The 22,873-nt window shown below is 38.1% G+C and overlaps 1 protein-coding gene across 1 annotated transcript; it reads left to right on the top strand.

Moving 5' to 3' along the window:
- Positions 1-3,345: 3,345 nt before the first annotated feature.
- Positions 3,346-19,145, top strand: AKAIN1 (A-kinase anchor inhibitor 1). The gene is made up of 2 exons (XM_050890869.1): positions 3,346-3,361; positions 18,955-19,145. Exons 1-2 carry the CDS (start codon positions 3,346-3,348, stop codon positions 19,143-19,145), a joined length of 207 nt encoding a protein of 68 aa, XP_050746826.1.
- Positions 19,146-22,873: the final 3,728 nt, after the last annotated feature.

The raw sequence follows: 22,873 nt of genomic DNA, 5'->3' as shown, positions 1-22,873 counted from the left end.
AGCTTGTTTATTCTCAAAGTTGGGGAGAAAGCTTTTTATAAAATATAAAATTAGCATTTGATAGAGACATAATGAAATCTTCCTGATTATCTCTTTTTATCTTTATATTATTTTATTATAAAATGTTTTCATTTATATTTAGGTGATTACTTCCAAATTATTCTTCCCGAAACACTCAGATGCCTACCTGTAAAATGTTAGTTGTACATTCTTGTTAACAAAACATTGAAACATTGAACATCTTCAGGTAAAAATGGCTTCTTCCTTAAAACATGTTTACTAAGCTTCTGAATCTATGTGACCAAATAATTGTTTTCAGCTCCATTAGAATAAAGGGTTTACTTCAGATGTAAAACCACAAAATTACAAATAGCAGTAGATGATTTAAAGTGACATCAGTCAACTTGATTTTTGTAACTGTCTAAAAACGTTAAAGTTAACTGTTAAAAAATGTTAAAGTTCTTAACAAAGTACCCTCTAAGTAAGTCAAGACTTCTTCAAAAAAAATCTTTGAAGATATATATGCCCAGGAATTCTTAAGTCTCCTGATGTTATACAGAAACTAGTAATTCCTCACTCAAACAGTAAGAACTTAAATGATACACAAGGTGGGGACTGTATAATTACTGGTGAAAATATATACAGATGTTTTTGTAAGTGCTTTCATGTTTTCTGTTTCATACAAGTTGATGGTACATCTTTAAATGAACAAGGCCATTGTATTTTAATGATATAACCTCATTTTTACCACTGTGCTTCGTTCTCAAGGGCTTTTTTTGAGTAACTGGGTGTAACTGATGTTGTTTTCCACTGATCTGAAGTTGAATGAGAATAATTATTAGTGCATTGTTTGTTTTGGTTGTTGTACTGCATTAACTGTGCATTTTTTTGAGGTGACAATTCACTGCAGAACTCTGTGCTGTGCAGTTATTTCACCGATTTTTGTGCATTTGAACTTGCAACCAAATCTGAAATTCAAAAATTAATTAAATGAAAAAAAGAAGCCCAAGATGCTTTTTGATAACATTTTTTTCCTCTGTCAGAAAACATTAATTTGAGCAAGAAAACTAAAAACTCTGAAATAAAATGTGCCTGTTTTGGGTCATTTATTAGATTAAATACAGATACCAGTTAAAGAAAGATGTGTGTAGAACATTATAGTTAATGACCTGTATTCTTTCACCAAAACGGTGTAGGTTCTGTTACCAAGTCGAAGATACCCACCTAGAAGTTTACAGGTTACTTACAGACCTTCAAATCACTGAATAATATTTACTGTTTTGAAAATCTTTTAACAAGCTGCTCCATCATCTCGAAACCCACTCCCTTAGAAGCATACATCTAATTTCTTTTGAGGATGTATGTAATAGAAATATATCCAGTAGATTGGGGGCGGGGGGGTTGGAGAAAAGTGGATTAACATCTTCCCCCCCTGCCATGATGGCAGAATCTCCATTGAACACATGAATCAAGTATGTAGGGGCCACATAACATATGCATCATAAAAAATACCAGTGCAAGTTTTCCTACAGTCTTGCCAAAATATATATCCATCCTGATTTTCTAAAGATTGTAGGGTATCCTTGATCTATCTCTTCAGAGTACTGACTGTTGCTGACTGCAATCTTTTCTGTATTTTATGTGGGATACTTGTACTAGAAATTATTCTAATTCAGTTCGTAGGTATCCTCTTAGTTCTCAGACGTAAGGTGGATGAGAACAACGATAAATGAAAAAAGCATCGATTAAAGATTTTTTGAAGTAACATTCTTAGAGGGAACACCAGTTCTGAGCAGTCAGAGGTATAATGTTTAGGTTAGTTAATTCCCTTGCCATCTGAGAGAAGTGAAATTGAATCTCTGAAATATAAGACAGGAGACAAACAGATGGCAATAAAGAAGCTGAAATTGCTGAGGGGAAGATCTTGTGATAAAAGGAATATCCCGAAATCGGATAGTAGAAATGGTATGGGAGGATGAATCTGGAAGGTATTCCCAAGGAGAAATTATCTTACGTAGTGTTCCAAAAAAAGAAAAAACTGTCACCATGTGATTAGTTTGACTTTGACGGTGATGCCATTCTTGAGTTCTTACTGAAGTACATAGGCAGAATTATTTAAGCAGGTCAGTGCTTTTCTGTATCTGTACTTTAAGAATAAGGCCTTATTTGGAGACTTAAAATATTCCAGATTTAATTGGAGAGTTCTGTGTGTATAAAATGCTTGACTATGAAAAGAATGAAATAGGCTTGTAGGAATATCTGTAGGTTATGAACATGTGATTGGAAAATGTATTCCATATTGCAAAAATTTACATGCAAACATTCATGCTAAAAATGTTTCGGGGTTTTTTTTTAAACTACTTTCTCTAATTTGCACTGATTAATCAATATTTTTCAAAATACCTCTTGCAGGTGCAGGCTTAAACAGGACAGTTAGTTTCTCTAAATTGTGTCCCATCTGGCTGTTGTGCTTCTCACTTCTGTTGTAGAAGTTCAGAGCCCACAGGAACTCTGAGCATGCGTTTTAGAAATAAAAGCAAATTAAATATGAAATGTAAAAGTTGGTGGAAAATTTTAAGCTTTATCTTCTCTCTGTGCTTACCCTCCTCTTCTTTATTTTATTACTTATTCATTAATTTATTTACCTTTTGGCCCTGATGTCATCTCTTATATGCTGGAACATTCATGTTGCCTCTTAAATCAAAGCGCTTCTGTTCAGCAGAGCTGGGTTAACAGGCCTGTGGAATCAGAATATAAATTCCTCAGCATTTGAACCTTTGAAAACTAAAATACTGTGACAGAGTCCAGTGTCGCTGGAGCCTATTAGCCGGGCTGCTAGCTTGTGGTGAAAGCAGCGCACCCCGAAATGTCAGGCAGCGGGGCTGTTGCCGAGAGCTAATTAGGAGCAATTAGCCGGTCTCCCTGCTGGGCAGATCGCTGTTACCTTTCTCCTCTTTGCCCTTCCCCCAGCTGCCGCTGCAGGGCAGCGAGTTGTGGCAGTGATGATTCCCTGAGAGGGGGGGTGGGGGGGCTCTGTGTGTGTGTCCGTGCGGGCGGTGGAGGCGCGGGGCCGCGCTGCGCCCCGGCCCCCTCCCCGCCCCGCCGCATTGTGGAGGGAGGGACCGCAGCCCGCAGCCGCTGCCGCCGCCGCCGTGCGGGGCCGGGCGCTGTCCGGGGTGCTGAGCCGTTGCGGGGACGGGCGCTGTCCGAGGTGCTGCGCCGTGCGGGGCCGGGCGCTGTCCGGGGTGCTGAGCCGTTGCGGGGACGGGCGCTGTCCGAGGTGCTGAGCCGTGCGGGGACGGGCGCTGTCCGGGGTGCTGAGCCGCGCCGCGCCCGGGCGGCACCATGGTGTTCGCTCCAGGTAAGGGCAGCCGCTTGCCGTGCCCAGCCGGGGGAGCTCAGCGGGAAGGCCCCGACTGTGCTGGAGAGCTACTCCGGGGGGCTGCGGGGGAGGGGGTAACGGCTGAACCAGAGCTGCCACCGAGCAGAGACCGGCGGTTTCAAAGAAGGTGGCTTAGCTTAGGATGTGTTTAGCTGTGGAGCCGGAGGTTATGAGGGTCACCCCCGTGGTTCCCGTCAGCGACAGGAGCCTGCTATACAAGTGTGCGGGGGACTGTGCTTGTCAGACTGCACAAAAGGGTCAGGAAGGGGAACGTGGCCTTTCAGTGACTGGAGAGTGAGTCCACCCCCACCCCGGGCACCCACACCAGTGGCTGCCAATGAGACAATCTCTGAAACTCATGGAGACATTTTACAAATTTCCATCCCCCCCTCCCCCCCCCAACTGAATATTTGGATGGAAGAGAACAGAAAGTTTGTTTGGAACAAAACTGAAGACTTCAGCAGGAGCTCAAGTCTAATGAGAGACCTCACTCTATAAGGGTGCAGAATCTCTGGTGTGTAGTATATATGTGCTACACCATAGAAGAAGGGAAACTACAGAGAATCTGCATTGGACTCGGTACATTCTGCTTGGAAATTTGTTTGTTGCTCACAAAGGGATGAGAGGCCCAGTAGCACCAGGATATAAATGTAAGTCATGCATGATATCTTCTGTAGTGAAATGACTTGAAATTAACTTCTTTAAAGATGTATAATTGTCAGTAAAAATAGTGGGTCAATAGAAAAGGGAAAGTAAAAGCTGCAGCTTGACAATGAGTAACTATTAATACCTTTGTTTTGCAAAGCTAACAGAAGTTTTGTCTTCCTTTGAAATTCTATATCCAGTTTGTGAAGGGATAAGAATCCAAAAGCTTTGTACCTTCATTAAAAAAATCATCTTGGGGTTGACTTTGCTAACTCAACAAAGTCTAATTTTTTGAGAAATTAATATCCTTTTTCAACAATCAGAAGTTCATTTTGTCTCTTTAACTGCCTAGTTGCTGTCTAATTTGATACTTTCCCATACATCGTGTTCTGAAATTGGGACCAAGTTATTTATCTTAATAGAACCAGCCACTGTTTTTTGTAGCACACCTTTCGATATTAGTGGCTCTTTTTTGAACTCCTTTTATCTGACAGTCTGTCACCATTAACTGTACTCATTTTTGAAATGCACCATGGGACTGGAATACTGCAGGAAGAGATTACCTCTAAAATAATGGAAACTTGCTTATTTTCCTCAAAGGCTGACAATGAACAAACCCCAAATCTCATTGATAACTACATGAATTGTTCTTTTCACAACTCTAATCCATAAAGGAAAAAAAAAAACCAACCTGTCTTGTATAGTAATTTTTCTTCAGTCTGCTTTTACTCAAAGAAAAGCCCGTGGTTTCCTTGCAAATGTTGTCATAATATACATAGGGTAACTAAGTGGGAATTTGTAAAAGAGATGATAAAGCAATCAGAGGGGCTTGATAATCTGTTGTATTCAGACAGAGCAAGCCTCAGTAGACTGCATTTTTTTTAATCGCTTTTCTTCACTGTAAATCATCTCTGCCCTGGCATTGTCTCTTCTCCAGATACTTAAAAAAAAAAAATGTCAGGGTTTTGGACATCTTTAGCATCTTCATAGTACTTAGGGCTATATGATATAGGAATTCTATAAGTTTACTAAGAAACTGAGTTTCATTTATTGAGTCAACTTTCTGATTCGATCTCACTGTGATGAATGACCTTATTTTCTGTTTCATTTATTTGTTGGGGGTCAGGGGGCAAGAGGAAGAAAAAAAGAGTTGTCTAACTATAAATGGTTAGGCTCAGAATCATAAACATCCTTCCAGAAGGGGAGTGGAAAAAAAGAAAAAACAACAACAACCACCAAAAGGAAACTCTCTTCCAGAAAAAATAATGGAACTTGTTTATCTGAAGACAAAGATAAGATTTTTGCATATGAATAAGATGATGCTCTCTTCCTTAAGGTAGTGAATACATTATTGCAGAGCACTAATCATGCTATGTTTATAAACTGTTAGGTAGAAGAAGCTTACCAAGTTTAAATATACTTTTTAAAAGGTGAAACCAACTGACTGTTGACTGAATAGATACTTTACTGTTAAGCTTCAGGTCTTTTCCCTAAATCTTAGAACCAGCTACTATGTAAAAAAAAAAAACAAAAAAACCCCCAACACCTCCCACCAAAAAACCACCAAACAAACACCACCACCACCCTCCTCCAAAACAGGCTTGGATATTACTGAGCTAGATAGGTCAAAATTGTTACAAGAAGGCCACTGTTTCATGGTCAAAATTGGACTTCCTGGCTCATTCTAGACAGTATGTTGCTATTTACAGGTATGCAAAAAGCTACTATTCATATGTGATCTTTATTCATACCCAGTTTTAATTAACTGTGAGCCTGTTCCAGAAAAAAACTGAGAAAAGTCCATTTTTTCTTACTTGGTTTAATCTGACTGGAGCTTCGTTGCACTTTACTGTGCTGGTTGACTGATGATAGGTTGGTGTATAGGAAATGCAACACAAACTCTATGAGACGTCTGGGAGTTCATTTTACCTGGAGGATTCCCACGTGACGTGCTACCCTTACAGTAGGAGATGATCCCTGTAATGGTGTCGTGGTTTAACCACAGTCAGCAACTAAGCACCACGCAGCCGTTACCCCCTGGAAATGTGGACAAAGTACACATTGCGAAGTTTAGCTTCTTTACTTTTCCTGAATTGAAATGCTTTAGGCAGCCTGAGAAGTAGACAAAAAAGTGTTACTGATTGTCAGATGTAAGGATGGAGATATGCATGGGGCTGCAGTAGAGAAGCATGAAATGTCAAGGTTTTGGTTTAGGTCAAAAAGCAAAGAGAAGTCATCGTTGCTGAATTGGCAGATTTTCTTAGGAGACTTCAGAAGATAGTGTATTCCAGAATTTAAAAAATATCACTACAAAATTAGCTTATAAAAGATTGATAACTATCAATAATTCCACAGATTAAATATCTGTCCTTGTAAGGTAAGGAATGAAGAGTTATTAAAACACTTATTTGTTCTAAAGCCTCAGTAAAAACTACAGAATGCAGCAAGCTTTCTTCTGGTACCACATCATTAGTTTACAAAGGAGTGATCACTTCCAATATCAAGCTATCTATCTGATCAATAATAATCTTATTTTTGTTTTTAAATGAACCCGTAAGATTTAACAATAATTTTAAATGTTGCTAATCAATATCATACTACTTCTTTGCGAATTGCTTTCAGTTACTTTTCCCAAAAATGACCTTGGGCATATGCCATGCTTATTTTCAGCCCTAAAACTTTTTCAAGTGGAAAGGTAAATTAGAATTTGAAGTAATACTGTTTACTTCTGATTTGCCTGAACAAGCAGGATACAAAGGTGTTTTTCATACTCCAAGGATTTTTTTCTGATGCTATTTTGCACAAGTCACTCAAACACTTATGTCTTAGACCTTTCCCCTTATCTGTACATACTGATATAGCACAAAGATGGTCTGCATTTTTAAAACTAGCTTGGGAATAAAGTTAGAAACATGTTAAGGATATTTGAACTACCTAATGGGTTTTCTAAACAACTCTCGCTAGAGTATCATTTCAGTGATTATTTCAGCATATTTTGAGAATTTTACTCTATAATGTAAGACCATAAAAAATTACCGAATTACAGAGTCTCATCGTTGCAGGCCATCACTGTTTCACCCAGTCGCTACTGTACAGAGCTGTGTTTGCTTGAATAGGAATTTGTATTTTTGGCTAAATAATATCTTTTAGAAGGAATCAGTTTTGATCTGAATACGTCAAGAAAGATTGTGACATTTACATTGGCAGCTTGTTTCAGTGTCTGAACACTCCCATCCTTTAAGTTTGTGTCTACTTTGAATTGTGTGATTTCATCTTTCAGGTGAATCTTGTTATTTTTCAGTGTAATTTGAAGAATTCCTTCTTACCTGACATTTTCTCTGTAACTAGGAACACACAGGCTTTACTCATGACCCTGCAATCCCAAAAGAAGGAGGAGGAGGTAGAACTCATTTTTGTATCAATATCTTTGTGTAAAAAAGATATGAGAACACACTTAAAGTTTAAAGATAGACATCAGAGAAGTCAGAATATTCACTGCTCAGCACCTTTTTCTTACAATAGCAACGCCAGTAGCTTTTCAACTAGCTTTTCAGCTGTTCTTAACATTTTTGAGCTGGGAGCAGTATAGCAGACTTGCATAATGACACTAAAGATCAGAAGCGCATCCTGTACCAAACATTTTAGGAATCTCATTGAACTGCAATTGAAGACATAGCAGCTGCACACTGAAACAGATGTGCTTACTTGTCTGAATAGTCCTGATCTTATCTAGTGGAAAAGCTGGGAAAGCAACAACCTGTTGTGCTGCTGGATGTGAAGACATGAAATTTCTTGATAGCCTTTTTCTTTTTTTGATTATAGTTACAGGTACCGTGGAGAACCCTGTCCGTAATGCACAGATCAAGACACTATGGAGGGACCTGTTAATGAATGGAAAAATTGCTACCAATAACTTTACTTTTCTGAAGATAACCTGTTGTGGGATATCTCCAGTGTTTGTGCTGTGTGGTACTCTGGGACTCTCAGTTATGAAGTGCCTTTCACCCATGAGAACAATTGTAGTAAGGCAGGGCACAGTCCTTGTCCCTGTTAACTGCTGTGCTACGTTTCTGCTAATGCTCTGAGTTCTGCAGTACAAACCCCTCCCACCTAATATAAGAGCTAATGGTATATACATGTAGGATTCTTTCTCGTGAGCTTAGTGTTGACAAAGACCGTGTCATGGACGTAATTTGGAGGCTCCAGGCAAGACTATTTTGCAGACCTCATGCAGTCCAATATAATGGTTTTCTTGTCCAGAATTTGTGATGGCTGGTATGAGTATGCAGGCCAGTTGCCCCCCCAAAGTATCTGCCTGAATGGATTCGCAGCTAAGAGCTCTCAACAATACTTCAAAGTATTTGCCGCTGCGTAGGAAGAAATCGTATAGGAGGAAAATTCTTGTACTTTTTTGCCTAGGAAAAATTGTTTCTTGTGCTGACCTCTCCCCAATGACACATTGATCTTTTCCCCTGCTGTGAAAGTCCAGTAGCAGATCTCATTAGTGAGGTGAAAGAAAAAGTTAGTTCATAGATATTCAAAAATGTGATGAAATTAGCAAGCTTAAAAAGTAGTCAACAGTCCTAGGTGCAATATTTCTTTAAAGTATGAATCAACATAGTCTTAAAAACTGGCACAGAATTTACTTTTTCAAATTATTTTTAACAGAACTGAAGGCTTAAACAAGTGAGGCTGGCACCTTTCACTTGCATATCACTGGGTTGAATCCTGTTCAGGTTAGCAGTGAAAAGAGTTCTGTCTTCACAGTGGCTGTGTAGTGGCCTGTATTGAAGGAATTGTTCATAGTTGGGGGATGGTGGTAGTAAGTTATACAGTCATTGTTAACATCCTTACTGGCACTGTGTATGGGATCCATGTATTGAGCAAGAAAGTCAAACGGTGAACGTACAGAAGGAATGAGTTACACTGACCTCTAAAGTTTGTCCCTCCGAATCATTATTCTTCTAGATGAATTGCTCTGTTGTACTTATTGTAGACATAAATAATATGATTCTAACCTTGTAGGCTTTATCATGATAATGGAAATTAAATGCACTTACTGTAGAATACAGTGAAAGGTAGATTTATTCCTATACCTTCAATCTTGTCTATTAAGGATTTTATTAAGGACACCATCCGTTGTATTAAGTTTACTAAGCTAAACAAAAATTCTTTACAAGCAATGTATTAATAATTTCTTTATAAGCTTTCTGAAATTATCTGAGTACTGGTTACCCATTTGTGGTGTGTTCTTTCCCTAATAAATTGCAAGCTCCTACAGAACAAGATTTATTATTTTTTAAGGGATTGCAATTGGGGCAGAATCTTTACTGATGTTAGCAGAAATGAAAAGCTGACCTGAATAGCCATAAAATGCTTCAGGTTCCTTTAGAGTGCCTTGCCAGGGAAGTCAAGGCAGGTGAGCTCTGTGCTGCTGTCGTGTGACCCTGCAAATGCCTGTAGTCCTGTTATCAGAAGCAGCTGTCTTCCTTCTTCAAGAGAGTCTGAAATTTTCTGCCTGAAGAAGTAAATAGAGCCATATTCTACTCAGATATTTCTCTAATGGTAAGGCAAATATAATCTCCTGTGGATCGCTTGCACTTGCTTCACTTTGTAGTATGCATATTTGATATAATGACACTGTATTTTCTTACTTTGATCAGTGAATCCACTCACCATTTGTCAGTATGGAGGGGGTGCATATCCGTTACTACTACTGTTAAAAACTCGCAGATTGACATTACATTTTGTCTTGAAGTAAGTTTTCTTAACACAGTGGAAAATATTTCTCTGGGAAGTTAGAGAATTAGCTTCAAGAGGGGAAGACAGCATGTCATGGCATCTTGTTGCAAACAAGGATTCTGTCAAGATTACAGCTATGAAACCCCCCTGGTTTTTACTCTTTCAAGGTGCACTTTATATAATCTTTGATTCACTTTCTCTTGTGAGTTTGTATATATACATACATACATATATATGTAAAATCTCAGCCTCAATTGCTAATAACTTTATGTACAGCTTTCAAACTCTGCTCACATTCTAAAATAAGCAGGAAAGTTTTTCTATACTGTTTTGTGCATGTGCAAATTTAGGTTGGGTTGTGGTTTTTTTAGAGGTAAGGAAGGGCTCTGCTTCAGCTGAGGTTTAACTAGACAATTTCTGAAATTAGACTCTCTGAATAATCTGGTATAAATTGAAACACATCTAAAATGTAGCAGGATGTTTTCACTGATTTTCTGGCTTTTGACAGGTTACATCATTACCTCTTCCCTATTTTCTTCACTTAAAAAAAAAAAAAAATCAGGTTCAGATATTGCAAATTTTAATTAACCTGTACATAGTTCTTCAAGACCAAAAACCACAAAGCATTGCAGAAATATAAACACAACAGCTAGCAAAATAAAGCTTCAGTAGTGGAATATGCCTCCATTGAAAACTTTCCTTTCACTTATGCTATACGGTGGTGGTTATCTTCTAACACCTAGCAAAGCTAGGTATTTCAGTGGGGATTTGTGCAAGTCCACCAATGAGCATTTTGATACAGATTCAGAAGGCCTAAATGTTATCTAGCTTTCTGTGCTTCATGTTTTCTTTTTGGTTAGGAATCTCTGAGCACCTAAACAGTAGAAAATAGACGGCAGAGGGAGTTAGATGACATATGGGTCACCTGTATCTGTGCCATTGGACCTCTCCCTCCATGGGAGAAGCACAGCATTTGATGCAGAGAGGTTTCTTATTTCAGTATTTGAAGTGAGTTCTCTAAAAGAAATAGCAAAATTGTACAGATTAAGAGAATTTAAGTTTTTCATTAACTTTGGAGCAGCTGGTCCCAGACGCTCTTTAGGAAGTATCTTATTTTTAATACACTGAACTCTAGCCTAGGAGTTAAAAACCCTCATAAGTTAATGTTAGTTTACAGTATTAGATCCAGAAATTTTCCTTCTGGGACCAAAATCTGAGTATCACACTTATGGGTTTGGGTGTGGCAGAATTTTCAGTGACTACTACTTTGAACTACATCCAGTCTTCAAAGCTGAAAAGACATAGTCCTTAAGGAGCAAATTTATTGCTATATGTGAAAATACCTAGAAAATATATAGATTGAAGTGTATAATCTGCTTTTAGTTAATCTTATTAAAGTATGGCAAGAAATCTTACTAAAACATGTTGAGAAAATGCTTAAGAATAGATAATGTATCTGTAGATCCCAACAACCTCTTAGCCTAAAAAACTTTGGAAGCTTCATTTTGGCTGGCATATTTCAAATAGTATGAAATAACTCACTGGAATCTTCAAAAAGATAACTTCTATATAGCAAACAAACCAAAGAGACTTCCAGATATTCTTTTCTCTTAAGAAAGAGCAAAACTCAGTGGAAAAAAAAATCTACAAAAACTCAGTTCTGATATAGTTAATGCCTGAATAAAAAAGATACAATGAAGTATTACTCTGGAGATATTATGATGTCCTTTGAGACAGTTTATCTGCATTTCTGCTCTTCTCCTTTGCCCTTCCATTCCTCCTGGATTTGTGTTCAGAGCAGGGTTGTTCCAGCTTTGTTCTTATAATTTGTTTTGAAGAGCAAAGTAGTCCTGATACGGCTCCCCTTCAGTGCTGGTTGCACGGCAGGAGTTTAGGAGTGAGGTTAGGGCAGAAAATATAACTGAACTGAGCCGTTACTTTTCTAGTGAAAGTGAGTGTTAAAATCCCCTGCACACTGCAGGTTAGGGAATTGGAAAAACATGACGATCCTACATGAAAGTACTTTTAGCATTTGATATGTTCAGTGTCCTCGCTTCTTCCTCAAGGAATCAAGGTAACTGGGTATTGCCCTCTGATACTTGACAGCTATCAGTCAGGACCTCACAAGGCTGCATTTTAGAGCATGAGAAACAGCACTGGACAGAATTAACTCTGATATGTTTCTTATTTAATTTTTTTAAGATTAAATTTACAACTTCATTGTAGGACCTTTTCATGAGGTCTCTGAACTGGCATCATTACTGACATTGAGACAAATCGGGTCTCTAATCCTGTAAATAACTTAATGACACTCATGCATAAAGTTGGGTTTGCGCACATGTGTTGGAAAGCCTTCAGCCCTGGCTGACTGCCATGTTCACTCATTCGGGATGTCATTAACATGACTCATCAACTTTTCCTTATTATGGATGACTGTGCAGCCTCATATTTTATCTCTCTTCTTCAAGTTAGTCTTCTAGTGCTGCAATCCTAGCACCAATCTCTAAAGCAAATCAACGAAGGAGATTTTTTAACCATTTCAATTCACAGGTTACAAAATATTCACCAGAAGAGGCTCACCTGGAACTTCCATGCTGTGGCCGGCAAGATGGAGAAATATGTCACTGCCTAATGCTAATGGGAGGTTAAAGAACTGAAATTCATTTCTTGTAGTAGAAGAATATCAATATTGATGCAAAGAGTGTTACTGTTAATTACTACAACATATACACGTACATTACGTTGTTACAAACTTGTGAGGTTCTTTAGTTTTTTGAAAGATCTACAGTTTACAAACACAATTTAGGTAATATCCTGCAACTTTTTGCCATAAATACAGCTCCTGTGCATCCATACTGGACCTTGTGATGAAGTCTTATCGTCACAGTCTTGCTTACTTATACTTCCATTCCATTTAAAAATTTCATTAGTACTGTCAGTTGGATTATAGAAATTACAGTAGTAATTTTCAATAGAATTGAAATAGATTTACCAGAGAGCAGTATTTTCGTTGGATTATTATTAATTTTTATTAATAATGGAAAAAAAAAATTGTAATGTTGCAGTGCTGCAGAAAATAGTATAATGGTTAACTATTGCAATCCAAAGCAATATATTGATAAAACAAACAGTAAATTTTCTGGTTAAAGGATACCTGCATAATCTCATGTCAAAATGAAGAAAGAATATTTGCTTCATGGCTCTTTCAGCTTCAGAAATTTTGCATAAATTAAAATTGTAGCTAACAGGGGAATACATTTTGGGTAATTGTGAGTTCTAAATTGCTCAGAAGTTTGCTTAGAGGAATGTGATTTTTATTGTTAGTTTTAGATATGGTTAAGCTCAAAGCTGTTTACACAGACAAAAATTTCTTTTTTCCAGAAGAACAACTTTAGTGGTATTCATTTGCTGGAATTAAACTGCATTTGTTATTTCTGTGAAGCAGAACATAAACTTTTGACCTCTGATGCATGGCCCTTGGGATTCATGGAACCTGTCATATAAGCTAAGCTGTTCTCTTCAAATGCAGTGTTTGTATTGTGCCTCAAGACAGAATGAGACCTAACCTGCAGGAGGACATGATGAGCTGCATAAATGTCACATGCTTTGAGGAAAGGTGAATTAAAATTAAAGGCATTATTTTTCTCCTGGGAAAAGCAGTAACCTCATACAGGTGAAGAAGTAAAAGGGATAACTGAGGGACAGTAGAAGTTTCCTGAGGCTGGATGTACATTCATGGTCATGCATGCTCATGCATGACTAAGGTCTTCTCAAAAAGTATTGGATAAATTATTTCTAGTCCATGTTCTCCAAGAGGCCAAAGTTCCTTCCTACCACAGTTCATTCACCATTTAGTCCCTACTCTCTTTCCATGTGAGAAATGTTGCTTCTGTTTCCTTCTAAATCACTGATTCTGCACCCACTGAAAGGTGTCTCATTCCCCCACAGTTCGTTGCCAGCATTAGTGGATCTGGGATGGACTTGTATCTTTACAAGAGCAAGGTCATGCCTGCGGTAGTTTAGCTTCATGATAGTATTCCCAACAATCCTGTGAAAAGATACAGTAGAGAACTTAACTACTGATTCAAACAAATGACCTGTTGTTGAGTGTTAACTTAGTAGGAGTGTTTATAAGGCATATTAAATTTAACTTGTAGCAAGCTGAAAGGGAAAAGGCACAGGGGATATCACAGAAAGTGCAGGAGACTACGTTGATTGCAGGCTGAAAAGGAAGTGACTCGGGATGCTTTGAAGAAAGTGAAGTGTGTAAATAAGAAAAGGTCCACGTGCAACCAGAGTGAAGTTCTTCAAGATTTAATCTGTGCTAAATGCTCTTTCTGTGTAGCTGTCATTTTCCATGTATACTTTTCTAGGCATATTCCATAGTCCAGAAACATCACAGAGAACGTAATGTCTCCCACACAAGACATTCTTGGACTTAAACTAATATTAGTTCTAGTAATTGAAATGAATACTTGGAATCTACTTCAACGGCTTTTATTCTTTTTCCAAACTGCTAGCATGTTTTCCTTCATGGGGAACATCTTCAAGCCAGCCAAGGGAATTTTGAGGTACTGATATATGGCACTAGTTTTAGATTAAAGTGGAATACGTGACTGATTCCTGCAGTCAGTCCAAGATTTTGAGGTTTTTTGAATCTCTCAAACTATACTTTAGATTGCAGAACCAGGCTGGAGTTTGCAAATTACTTTTCATCTGCTGTGTTAGTTGGCATAAAACGTACCAAGTGAAAGATAAGGTAATAAAAACATGCTAAAGAGACTTTGTCACGTCTTAACGATAAAATTGCTATCTTGCATTTAACATCACTTAACCTGGATTTCTGAGTTCTCTACTTAAAAATTAGGGTGCTGGGTTCCTGTAGAAGTCAGGTGAGCATTTAAAGATAGAGAATAAGTAGAAAAGATTTTCTAACATCAAGAGAAAAAAAATAGTCATTAGACAAGGATAACTAGTAGGCAGAATACTGTTTCTGCTATCCTGCAAGTTTTTCCCAGCAATTACTTCAAGTGACCTTTTGTCATGGAATTTTAATTAAACTAGTTATTCTTCAAATCTTAAAAAAAATCATAGATAAAAATTAATTGAACCTTATCACCCTAGTAACTCTTATTTTGATTAGCTAAACACCAAATACTGAGACAACAGGAGCGATGTCTCTGTTTTACCGAATTGAAAATATGCAGTTCTTAAAATGCCTTATTAATTCTATAGGCACTCAAATTTCTGCCTTTGTTTATGTCCACAGCAGTCTGTATTTCAGCAAGGTGGTGCAGATTGATAGATATGTTCCAACTCAGCCCCTTTGGGATCCTTGCATGAGTCATCTCTGCTTTCCGTAGTCAATCCCTCTCTTCTTGCTCAGAGTAGGTCCAGCATATCAATAAATAAATGAGCTTCTCAGAAAACAGCTTGATGCTAACTGCTTTCCTTGAAATGAATAATTGGAAGAAGAGGACATAGTGGGGATACTGTTCCAGACACTGCTGTTTACTCCTTCAGGAAGTGGAAAAGTTGGGTTTTATGGCAGCCTCACCAGCTAGAATCACAGGAATGCAGAAGGCTTGAGGTTGGAGGGGACCTTGGAGGTCATCTTATCCAAATCCTGCTCAAGCAGGGTCACCTAGAATCATTTGCCCAAGGTCATGTCCAGATGGGCCAGCTGTGATGGACACCACACACCCAGGGGAGCTGGATGTTCGTGTCTGACTGCTTGACGTGTCTGGATCCTGGCTGGCAGTCCAGCTCCTACACTTAATGGTCCCAACACAGGTTTAGACCTCTACACAATGTCAGATATCCCCCTCAAAAAGGGCTATTATTTTCACTGTTGCTTTCTAATTTAGATGGTCAGCATAAGCTGCCAATGCTCTCATTGGTCACATCACCCCAGGCCAACATCTTTGACTCTCTCCGTGTCCAAAGCCAATTAGCTGTTGTTACCTGGGTTACTATCACCTTGACGGTGTTACACAGATGTAAAATTGTTGTTTGTTTGAGCTGCCTTATTTCCTTTCTGTGCATACCTAAACCATCAGAGGCAGGGCAGAAGTAGTCCTGAGGTTTTGGGTTCTCTGTTCTTGGTTTGTTTTCCCAGAAAATAAAAGAATCATCTAATGAGTTAGAGCTGGGCAGACGTAATCTAAGTCTCACTTATCTGAGTGGTGCTTTCAGGCAGGCTTTGCTCCATGATAAACAACTGAAATACTCGGGTAGAAATTCACTGGAAAACTGTCCTTTTTTCAACTGGGTGTTGCTGTGGACGATCTTCCTAATGTAAAATATTTAAAGTTCAGATTTTGTAGATCAAGTGGCAAGAACCAAATAAATAATGAAGCATCCCTAAGGAAAGAAAACAGTAATTTTAAACAGCAACATGCTTAATGACAATATGTCATTAATTGACATACATGACAGTATTGTTTTTAACAATAAATTCTGGGGGTTTTATGGCTATAGGGGTTGTCAAATTTTTCACATTTCATATAACCTTATAGTCCATTCCAACATACTCATTTGTATTTACAATTTCATGTTTATCCTTGCTTTTGTTAATATATTATCTTCTGAACATCAGCTGAGTTGGCTGATCTTTTTCAGCCCAGCAAGAAGACTAACACATTGTGTAATACAAAGTGAATTCATATTTGAGTAAAAAAGAAATATCTGTACTTTAGTGTTAAGTAACATTGAATTTTATCCAAAAAAACACTGTTTCAAGTGCTGAGGAGTGGAACAAACTGAATCAGGGAAGCTGATTGTGCCAAGAATTCAAGTGATTCCATTCAGTCAGCTTTTCCAGCTTAAAACATGTTTTCTAAGTTTTCGTGGTTTTAACCTCTTAATTGTAGACAAACTTTGTCATCTCAGTACAGTTGCAGTGGGTTTTTTTAATTACTCAATTTCAATAGAATTAAACCACATTTGTATTTTACTTTTAGCCAGAACATATATAATATGAACATGATAGAAATAAGTATATTTTTTGAAGTCCTTTCAAAGAAACATGGAAGATAATGAATTATTTCTTTCTCATAGAGTAAGCTTTGATCATTTTGGTGGTGTTTGTTTCGGGCTCACAGATCATGGAATCACAGAACCACAGAATGGTTTGGGTCAGAAGGGACCTTTAAAGATCATCTAGTTCCAACCCTCCTGCCATGGGCAGGGACATGACAGATCAGGTTTCACTAGATCAGGTTGCTCAAAGCCCCGTCCAACCTGATCTTGAACACTTCCAGGCAGGGGACATCCACAACTTCTCTGGGCAAGCTGTTCCAGGGTCTCACTACCCTCATCATAAATTTTTTTTTCCTTATGTCCAATCTAAATCTACCCTCTTTCAGTTTAAAACCATTGCCCCTTGTCCTGTCACTACAGGCCCTGGTAAAAAGTCTTTCTCCATCTTTCTTCTAAGCCCATTTTATGTATTGAAAGGCCACAATAAGGTCTCCCTGCAGCCTTCTCTGTTCCAGGCTGAACAGCCCTGACTCTCTCAGCCTTTCTTCGTAGGAGACTTGTCCCAGCCCTCTGATCATCTTTGTGGCTCTCCTCTGGACCCGCTCCAACAGGCCCATGTCTTTCTTGTGCTGGGAGCCCCAGAGCTGGAGACAGTACTCCAGGTAGGGTCTCACAAGAGCAGAGTAGAGAGGAAGAATCACCTCCCTCAACCTGCTGGCCACACTTCTTTTTATACAGCCCAGGATATGATTGGCTTTCTGGGCTGCAAGCGCACGCTGCTGGCTCATGTCCAATTTTTCATCTACCAGTATCCCCAAGTCCTTCTCCACAAAGCTGCTCTCAGTACATTCACCACCCAGTCTGCATTGAAATTGGGGATTGCCTTGACCCAGGTGCAGGACCTTGTGCCTTCCCTCAAGCGCGTCACATCTTGGGGGTGTCTTCCTTAAGGTAAACAAGTGATTCTACTTTTTGTCTCTATCTTAAAGTTCCTTGCAAAAATTTCTTAAAGAACATTGGGAATTTATCACAATTCCAGATGTGGACCTCTCATAAAAGCAGCTGACCTTTAATTCACTCTGTTTTATTTCTTTCAGGACATAATTCTTTATATATGGCATTAAAACAGACAGTAGAATACAAATCCTGTTTAATGAAATACTTGAGCACAACAGTCAAGAAAGAACTGAGATGAGTATCTTAAAAACCTTTAAAATCGAATCTAGTGATGTAAATAAGCACCTAGCCTAAGCATTTCAATTGGCAACCGAGTCTACATTTTCCTAAATGCCAATAGGTATAGACCTTAATTCAGAATTATTTTTTTTTATGTCAAGATCAACTTTGAACATTACACAGCATTCTTTATTGTCCAAATCGTCATTTGTGTTAGGAGTCAAAATACTTCCAAAGAGAAACCTCTTAACATAAACTACTCTTCTTCATTACCAAATGTCAGTAGTCACGCTACATTACTTTGTTCTTCCCCAGATTTTGGCACTCTGGCAAAACAAGGAACCATCACATAAGAAATACATATTTGTCAGGTTGCTATAGACAATGTTGGGGTGGTGGTGGTGGTGTTCTGTTTTACCTATAGCAATCTGAGCATTTTTTAATGCTTTTGCAAATATTTTTGCAAATGTAGCTAAGGACTAATAAACCTAACACTTAACAAAATTTTGTACCTTGAAGTCAATTGGAATTTGATGGATGAGGGCTTTTAATCTGAAGTAAAAGTAAATAGAAGTGTTAATGAAACAGCTTTTTCTCTGTATGGTGGTGAGGGAGAACATGTCTGGCTTGCAAAATGAAGTCCAATTCCCCATCCAGAAGCACAGCTCAAGTCAAAAAGGATGTGATTCACAGCTGGATGAGAAAACCCTCCTTTCCTGTCTTGCTGCAAAATGCAGCTGTGCTTGTTTCAGCGGTGAAGCCGCAGCTGTCCCCAGAGCTGGGAAGTGGGTAACTGAGCTGTGTGACTCAAAGTCTCCCCCTTCATTCAGTCCTGTAGTGCTGAGTACACAGAGGCACTTTCCACCCTACTTCATCATCTTCTGTATTACCAGGTTTCTTACGTAATAAACTGTTCCCAAGCACTCTGTGGTTTCCCCCCTCCTCCCCTCCTCTTTTTGTGTCCTTCAGGTGTTCACAGAGTAGCCACAACTGCTTAGTTGCCTTTCTTTGTCATTTGTTTCTGGCAGGTGAGAAGCCAGGGACAGAACAAGATGAAGTTAAGCTGCAGAACGCCAGCAAGCAGATTGTGCAGACTGCTATCCTCCGAGCAGTGCAGCAAGTTTCCCAGGAGAGCCAGCAAAAGGAGAAGCGAACAAACAGCAGTACAAGCCTCCAGCTAGAAAGAGGAAAATTAACCAAGAAGCATGAAAAGAAGTAAAGGAGGGGATTGTTTTTTTCAACACTCCAGTCTGCAGTGTTTTCAGCCTTCTCTTTAGTATCAGCTGTGTTGCTAGTGCAATGTTACTGTTGTAAAGCAAACCAAAGTATAATCACACCTAGACATAGGGTAAAGCTGCAATAGTCCTCAGCTGAGAAATATTAAGTGCATTAGATGACTAACTCCATATTTATGCAGTGCCTCTTAACAGAAACAATAACCATAGCTATAAAAGTAGTTTCAAGCACAAGCTCTTATGGTATGGACTTATTCTCAAAAGCTTGTTGTCAGTGCACTTTCATTTAAGTTCTGCGTGCAACGTTTATGTCAGTTCAGCTGGACGGACTCTTCTTTGAGTTACTGGGTTCACTGAAGCTGTCTTCATCGAAGAAATAGTTTACTGTTGAGTGTAGCAGAATGCTTTCAGGCTGCCTTGAAGCACGAGTTTGTACTTTGCTTTGATTAAACGTGGACTATGTGAAGTGGCAGTATAAAGAGGATTTGGTAAGTTCCGGGAACCAGTTTCTTTTTTCATCTTGGGGAAAAAAAAAAGCAATCCAGTAAGACTGCAGTGACTGTGATGTATGACTGTGATCATAGACCTATGATCTATGTCTTTTTTTAAAGAAGTTAAAAGAAATACTGAAGTTTTAGTCTACTTATTTGAAGTACTTCTATACTTCTGCATAAAAATCACTTGTGCCTCAACTATTCCTTGTAATTTTCTTGATACTGAAAGAAGAGAAACTGATGTGCTGATATGAAGTTCACCCGCTTTTCCTTCAGTTTTGCAACTTTGCTGGGGCTTGATTTACAGAAAGTGAAGACTGGAGTCGCTTTAAAAAAAGGGTTTGAATTTATTAATATCTTGAAGGATGGAAATATACTGTGTCTAAATTCTGTCATCGTAGATATTTCTTACCTGCTGGGTGTAAAGTGACTTTAGATATTTGCAATTGTTACATAGATTCACCTTAAATAGCACTGCTTTAAGCTGGTAATACAGAACTTATCCTTTAACTGCTCTATATAGCTGAAGAAATCCATGATGTTTCTGAATATACAAATTAAATAAATGTAGCTTTCACTTTTACGCTCCCTTACTGTAATGATGATTGCACTATTATACATCTGAAATGAATAACTAAATTTAATTCTAGAAATGGCTTGTAGCTCTGCTTCAACTGAATTCTTGTAGTAATACACCTAGAAATATAGAGAAGCAGATGCACAGGATGTGCAAAGGAGACAAACTTCCGTAATTGCTTTTCTACTCAGTTAGATGATTCTCAAAGAGACTTTGGTTTAAGTAATTGGCTATTACTTACTGTGTCCTACTGCTTGTGTTAAACAATTTCAGGATTCTTTCTCATGGCCGGAGGCTTAGTCATGAATAGCCACACACTGTAATATTAAGCCTTTGAAATCTGCTTGATTCCATTTTTTTTTTTAATTTAACAGCACTGACTCATACCAGATAATGATTTAGCTCAATCTTCTTTCACTTAAAAATGCAAAGAAGAATTTGACATGATTAAAGTTGTTCTAAATCCTCTAATAATGAAAACTGACTTGCATTGCAAGTACACAGTTGCTTCACTTCTGTAGACATTGGGTGAATTTTTCCAGCCAAGCAAACTTTGAAAGGTGGAAGTAGTTGGGTCTTGAGGCACGTGTGTGTTTGTCGTAAAAGTCATTTTTTTACCATTAGCTTTTTCATCAGTTGACCTTTAGTTGGGAGGTAGCTCTTTTCTAAGCACTCTTTGCATCTTTGCTTTCTGAGAGCCTAAGAAAACTGATCATGAGCAAAGGTTCAATTCTGAGGCTGATGGGCAGGCAAGTCTAGTGGATGAGGGAGAGCAAGCCTGTTGGAGAGACTTTGGTGCAAAATGGTGTTTGCCATGGACTCATCTACAGTGCTGTAGGAAGGAGAGCTATAGAACAGCAAAATCCCCATTTCTTTGGGATTATTCTATTTTTTTAAATGCTTTTTGTCCCAAGAAATTTGCAATATGTCTTCTTTTTTTATGTTCCTGGTAATTATTTTAATAATCTTTGTGTAGTTTGGAAACTTGTTTGCATGTCCAGGTTTTTTTTTTAAATCATCATGTTAGAAAAAGAGGAATTTCAAAAGCCAGTGAATCCAGGCTTTTACCACTGCTTCATATGAGTGTATTCCACTCCTCGTCCCACTATGCTCTTCTACAATATCCCTTTACTGTTCTAGCCCTTTTAGACACACTATTACTCAACCATTAAATCATGCCCATCATTTTAAGTGCTGTCAGAAGTCTAATATCTTGGAAAGATAAAAATGATAAGAAGTCTAACAGAGCCTTGAGGAAGTTTTCTATGGCCTCCTATCGAGGAAAAACAAATACTGTAGCTTAAATAGTGTGGTTTTCTCTGAGAGCCAAATAACGCGTCTCCTATCTATAGTATGTATCCCTAAATTAAGGCATGCATTTAGTATCTCCTATTGACAAAGGGTGTTCTGCACACCACTTGCATCTAGGATATGTAGTTGAGATCTGAACCACATGTGAGAGAACTTCACAAAAGAAAACTTTGCCCTTGGCTTGTTATGTGCTTACTACATGGTGAAAGCGGGTATTTTTGGTATCTTCACTGACAGATTATATTTTCTGGAGAAAATACAGACTATAGAAATTATTACAGATGTGATGCAGGTCTGATTACAAATAAACAAACTCTTAAAGAAACTCTTAATACCTTACATGTCTCTGGTTTCTCTTGTCAAAAGAAGGGAAGCAATTTTCAGATTCACTAGGCAATCTTATGAAGCAGGCAATGTGCTTATGAGGCTTGTAGTAATGAATGCATTATTCAGCACAATAATTTGTAACTTAAAAGTACAAGACAATCAAAAAGGTACCTATATGTACTTAAAACAAAGTCACCACCTTTTAGCACTTATCAGTGGTAAGTAGAAGGATGCACAAACATGTGAAAGTACATTTATCACAACTCCTTTCATGAAGAAGAATCGGGTGTCTGTGGCTATCCTGCACTGTGCTTGCTATGTTTTCATTCAAGTTGATTATCACAATTTAATTACCATACTTGCGCTATTCTTTGTAAGGTAATCAAGCAGCAACACCTAAATGGAAATTCACGTGGCCACAGCAGGATGTTGTAAGAGATTACTAAATACCACTGTTCATCATAAAGTTTTTGGTTTTGTGCGGTTACATTGGAAATCCCTCCCCTAAAATAAAAAAAAAACACCTGTGACTTGGAAACAGCCATCTTAATTTTATCATTTCAGAAAAATAAAAGCTTTCTGTGATAATATTATAGTTAAGAGTTGGAAATCCTTGAATATTTATTCAATAGCAAACAATGCGCCAAAAAATCTTACAGTCTCTCTTCATGTTGTGTCTGATTTTTTTTTTTTGGTGATGTTTAAGTGTCTCAGAATGTAGTATGTCTACAATGGTAAGCATATAAAAACAGCTATGTAACTATTCTCAATATGACTACCATGAAATATGCTGCAGTTCTTTAAATGTGTGCTAATGTCAAATACAGGGGTTAATGTGTCATTACTGAAGACTTTTCTAAAAAAGTTTAGTCTAAATTAGGGGAAAAGATAAGAGGAAGTAGAATAAATTCTTGAAAGGATGTGGGATTCACTCTAAGTCTCTTGGTTACCCACTCAGGTCTGAGAAGTGAAATTAATGAAAACCTGAGTATTGCCTAATTTC

Source organism: Gymnogyps californianus, chromosome 2 (assembly GCF_018139145.2).
Source record: "Gymnogyps californianus isolate 813 chromosome 2, ASM1813914v2, whole genome shotgun sequence".
In the NCBI taxonomy this organism is placed as follows: domain Eukaryota; kingdom Metazoa; phylum Chordata; class Aves; order Accipitriformes; family Cathartidae; genus Gymnogyps; species Gymnogyps californianus.
This window is presented reverse-complemented; position numbering and strand designations above follow the sequence as displayed.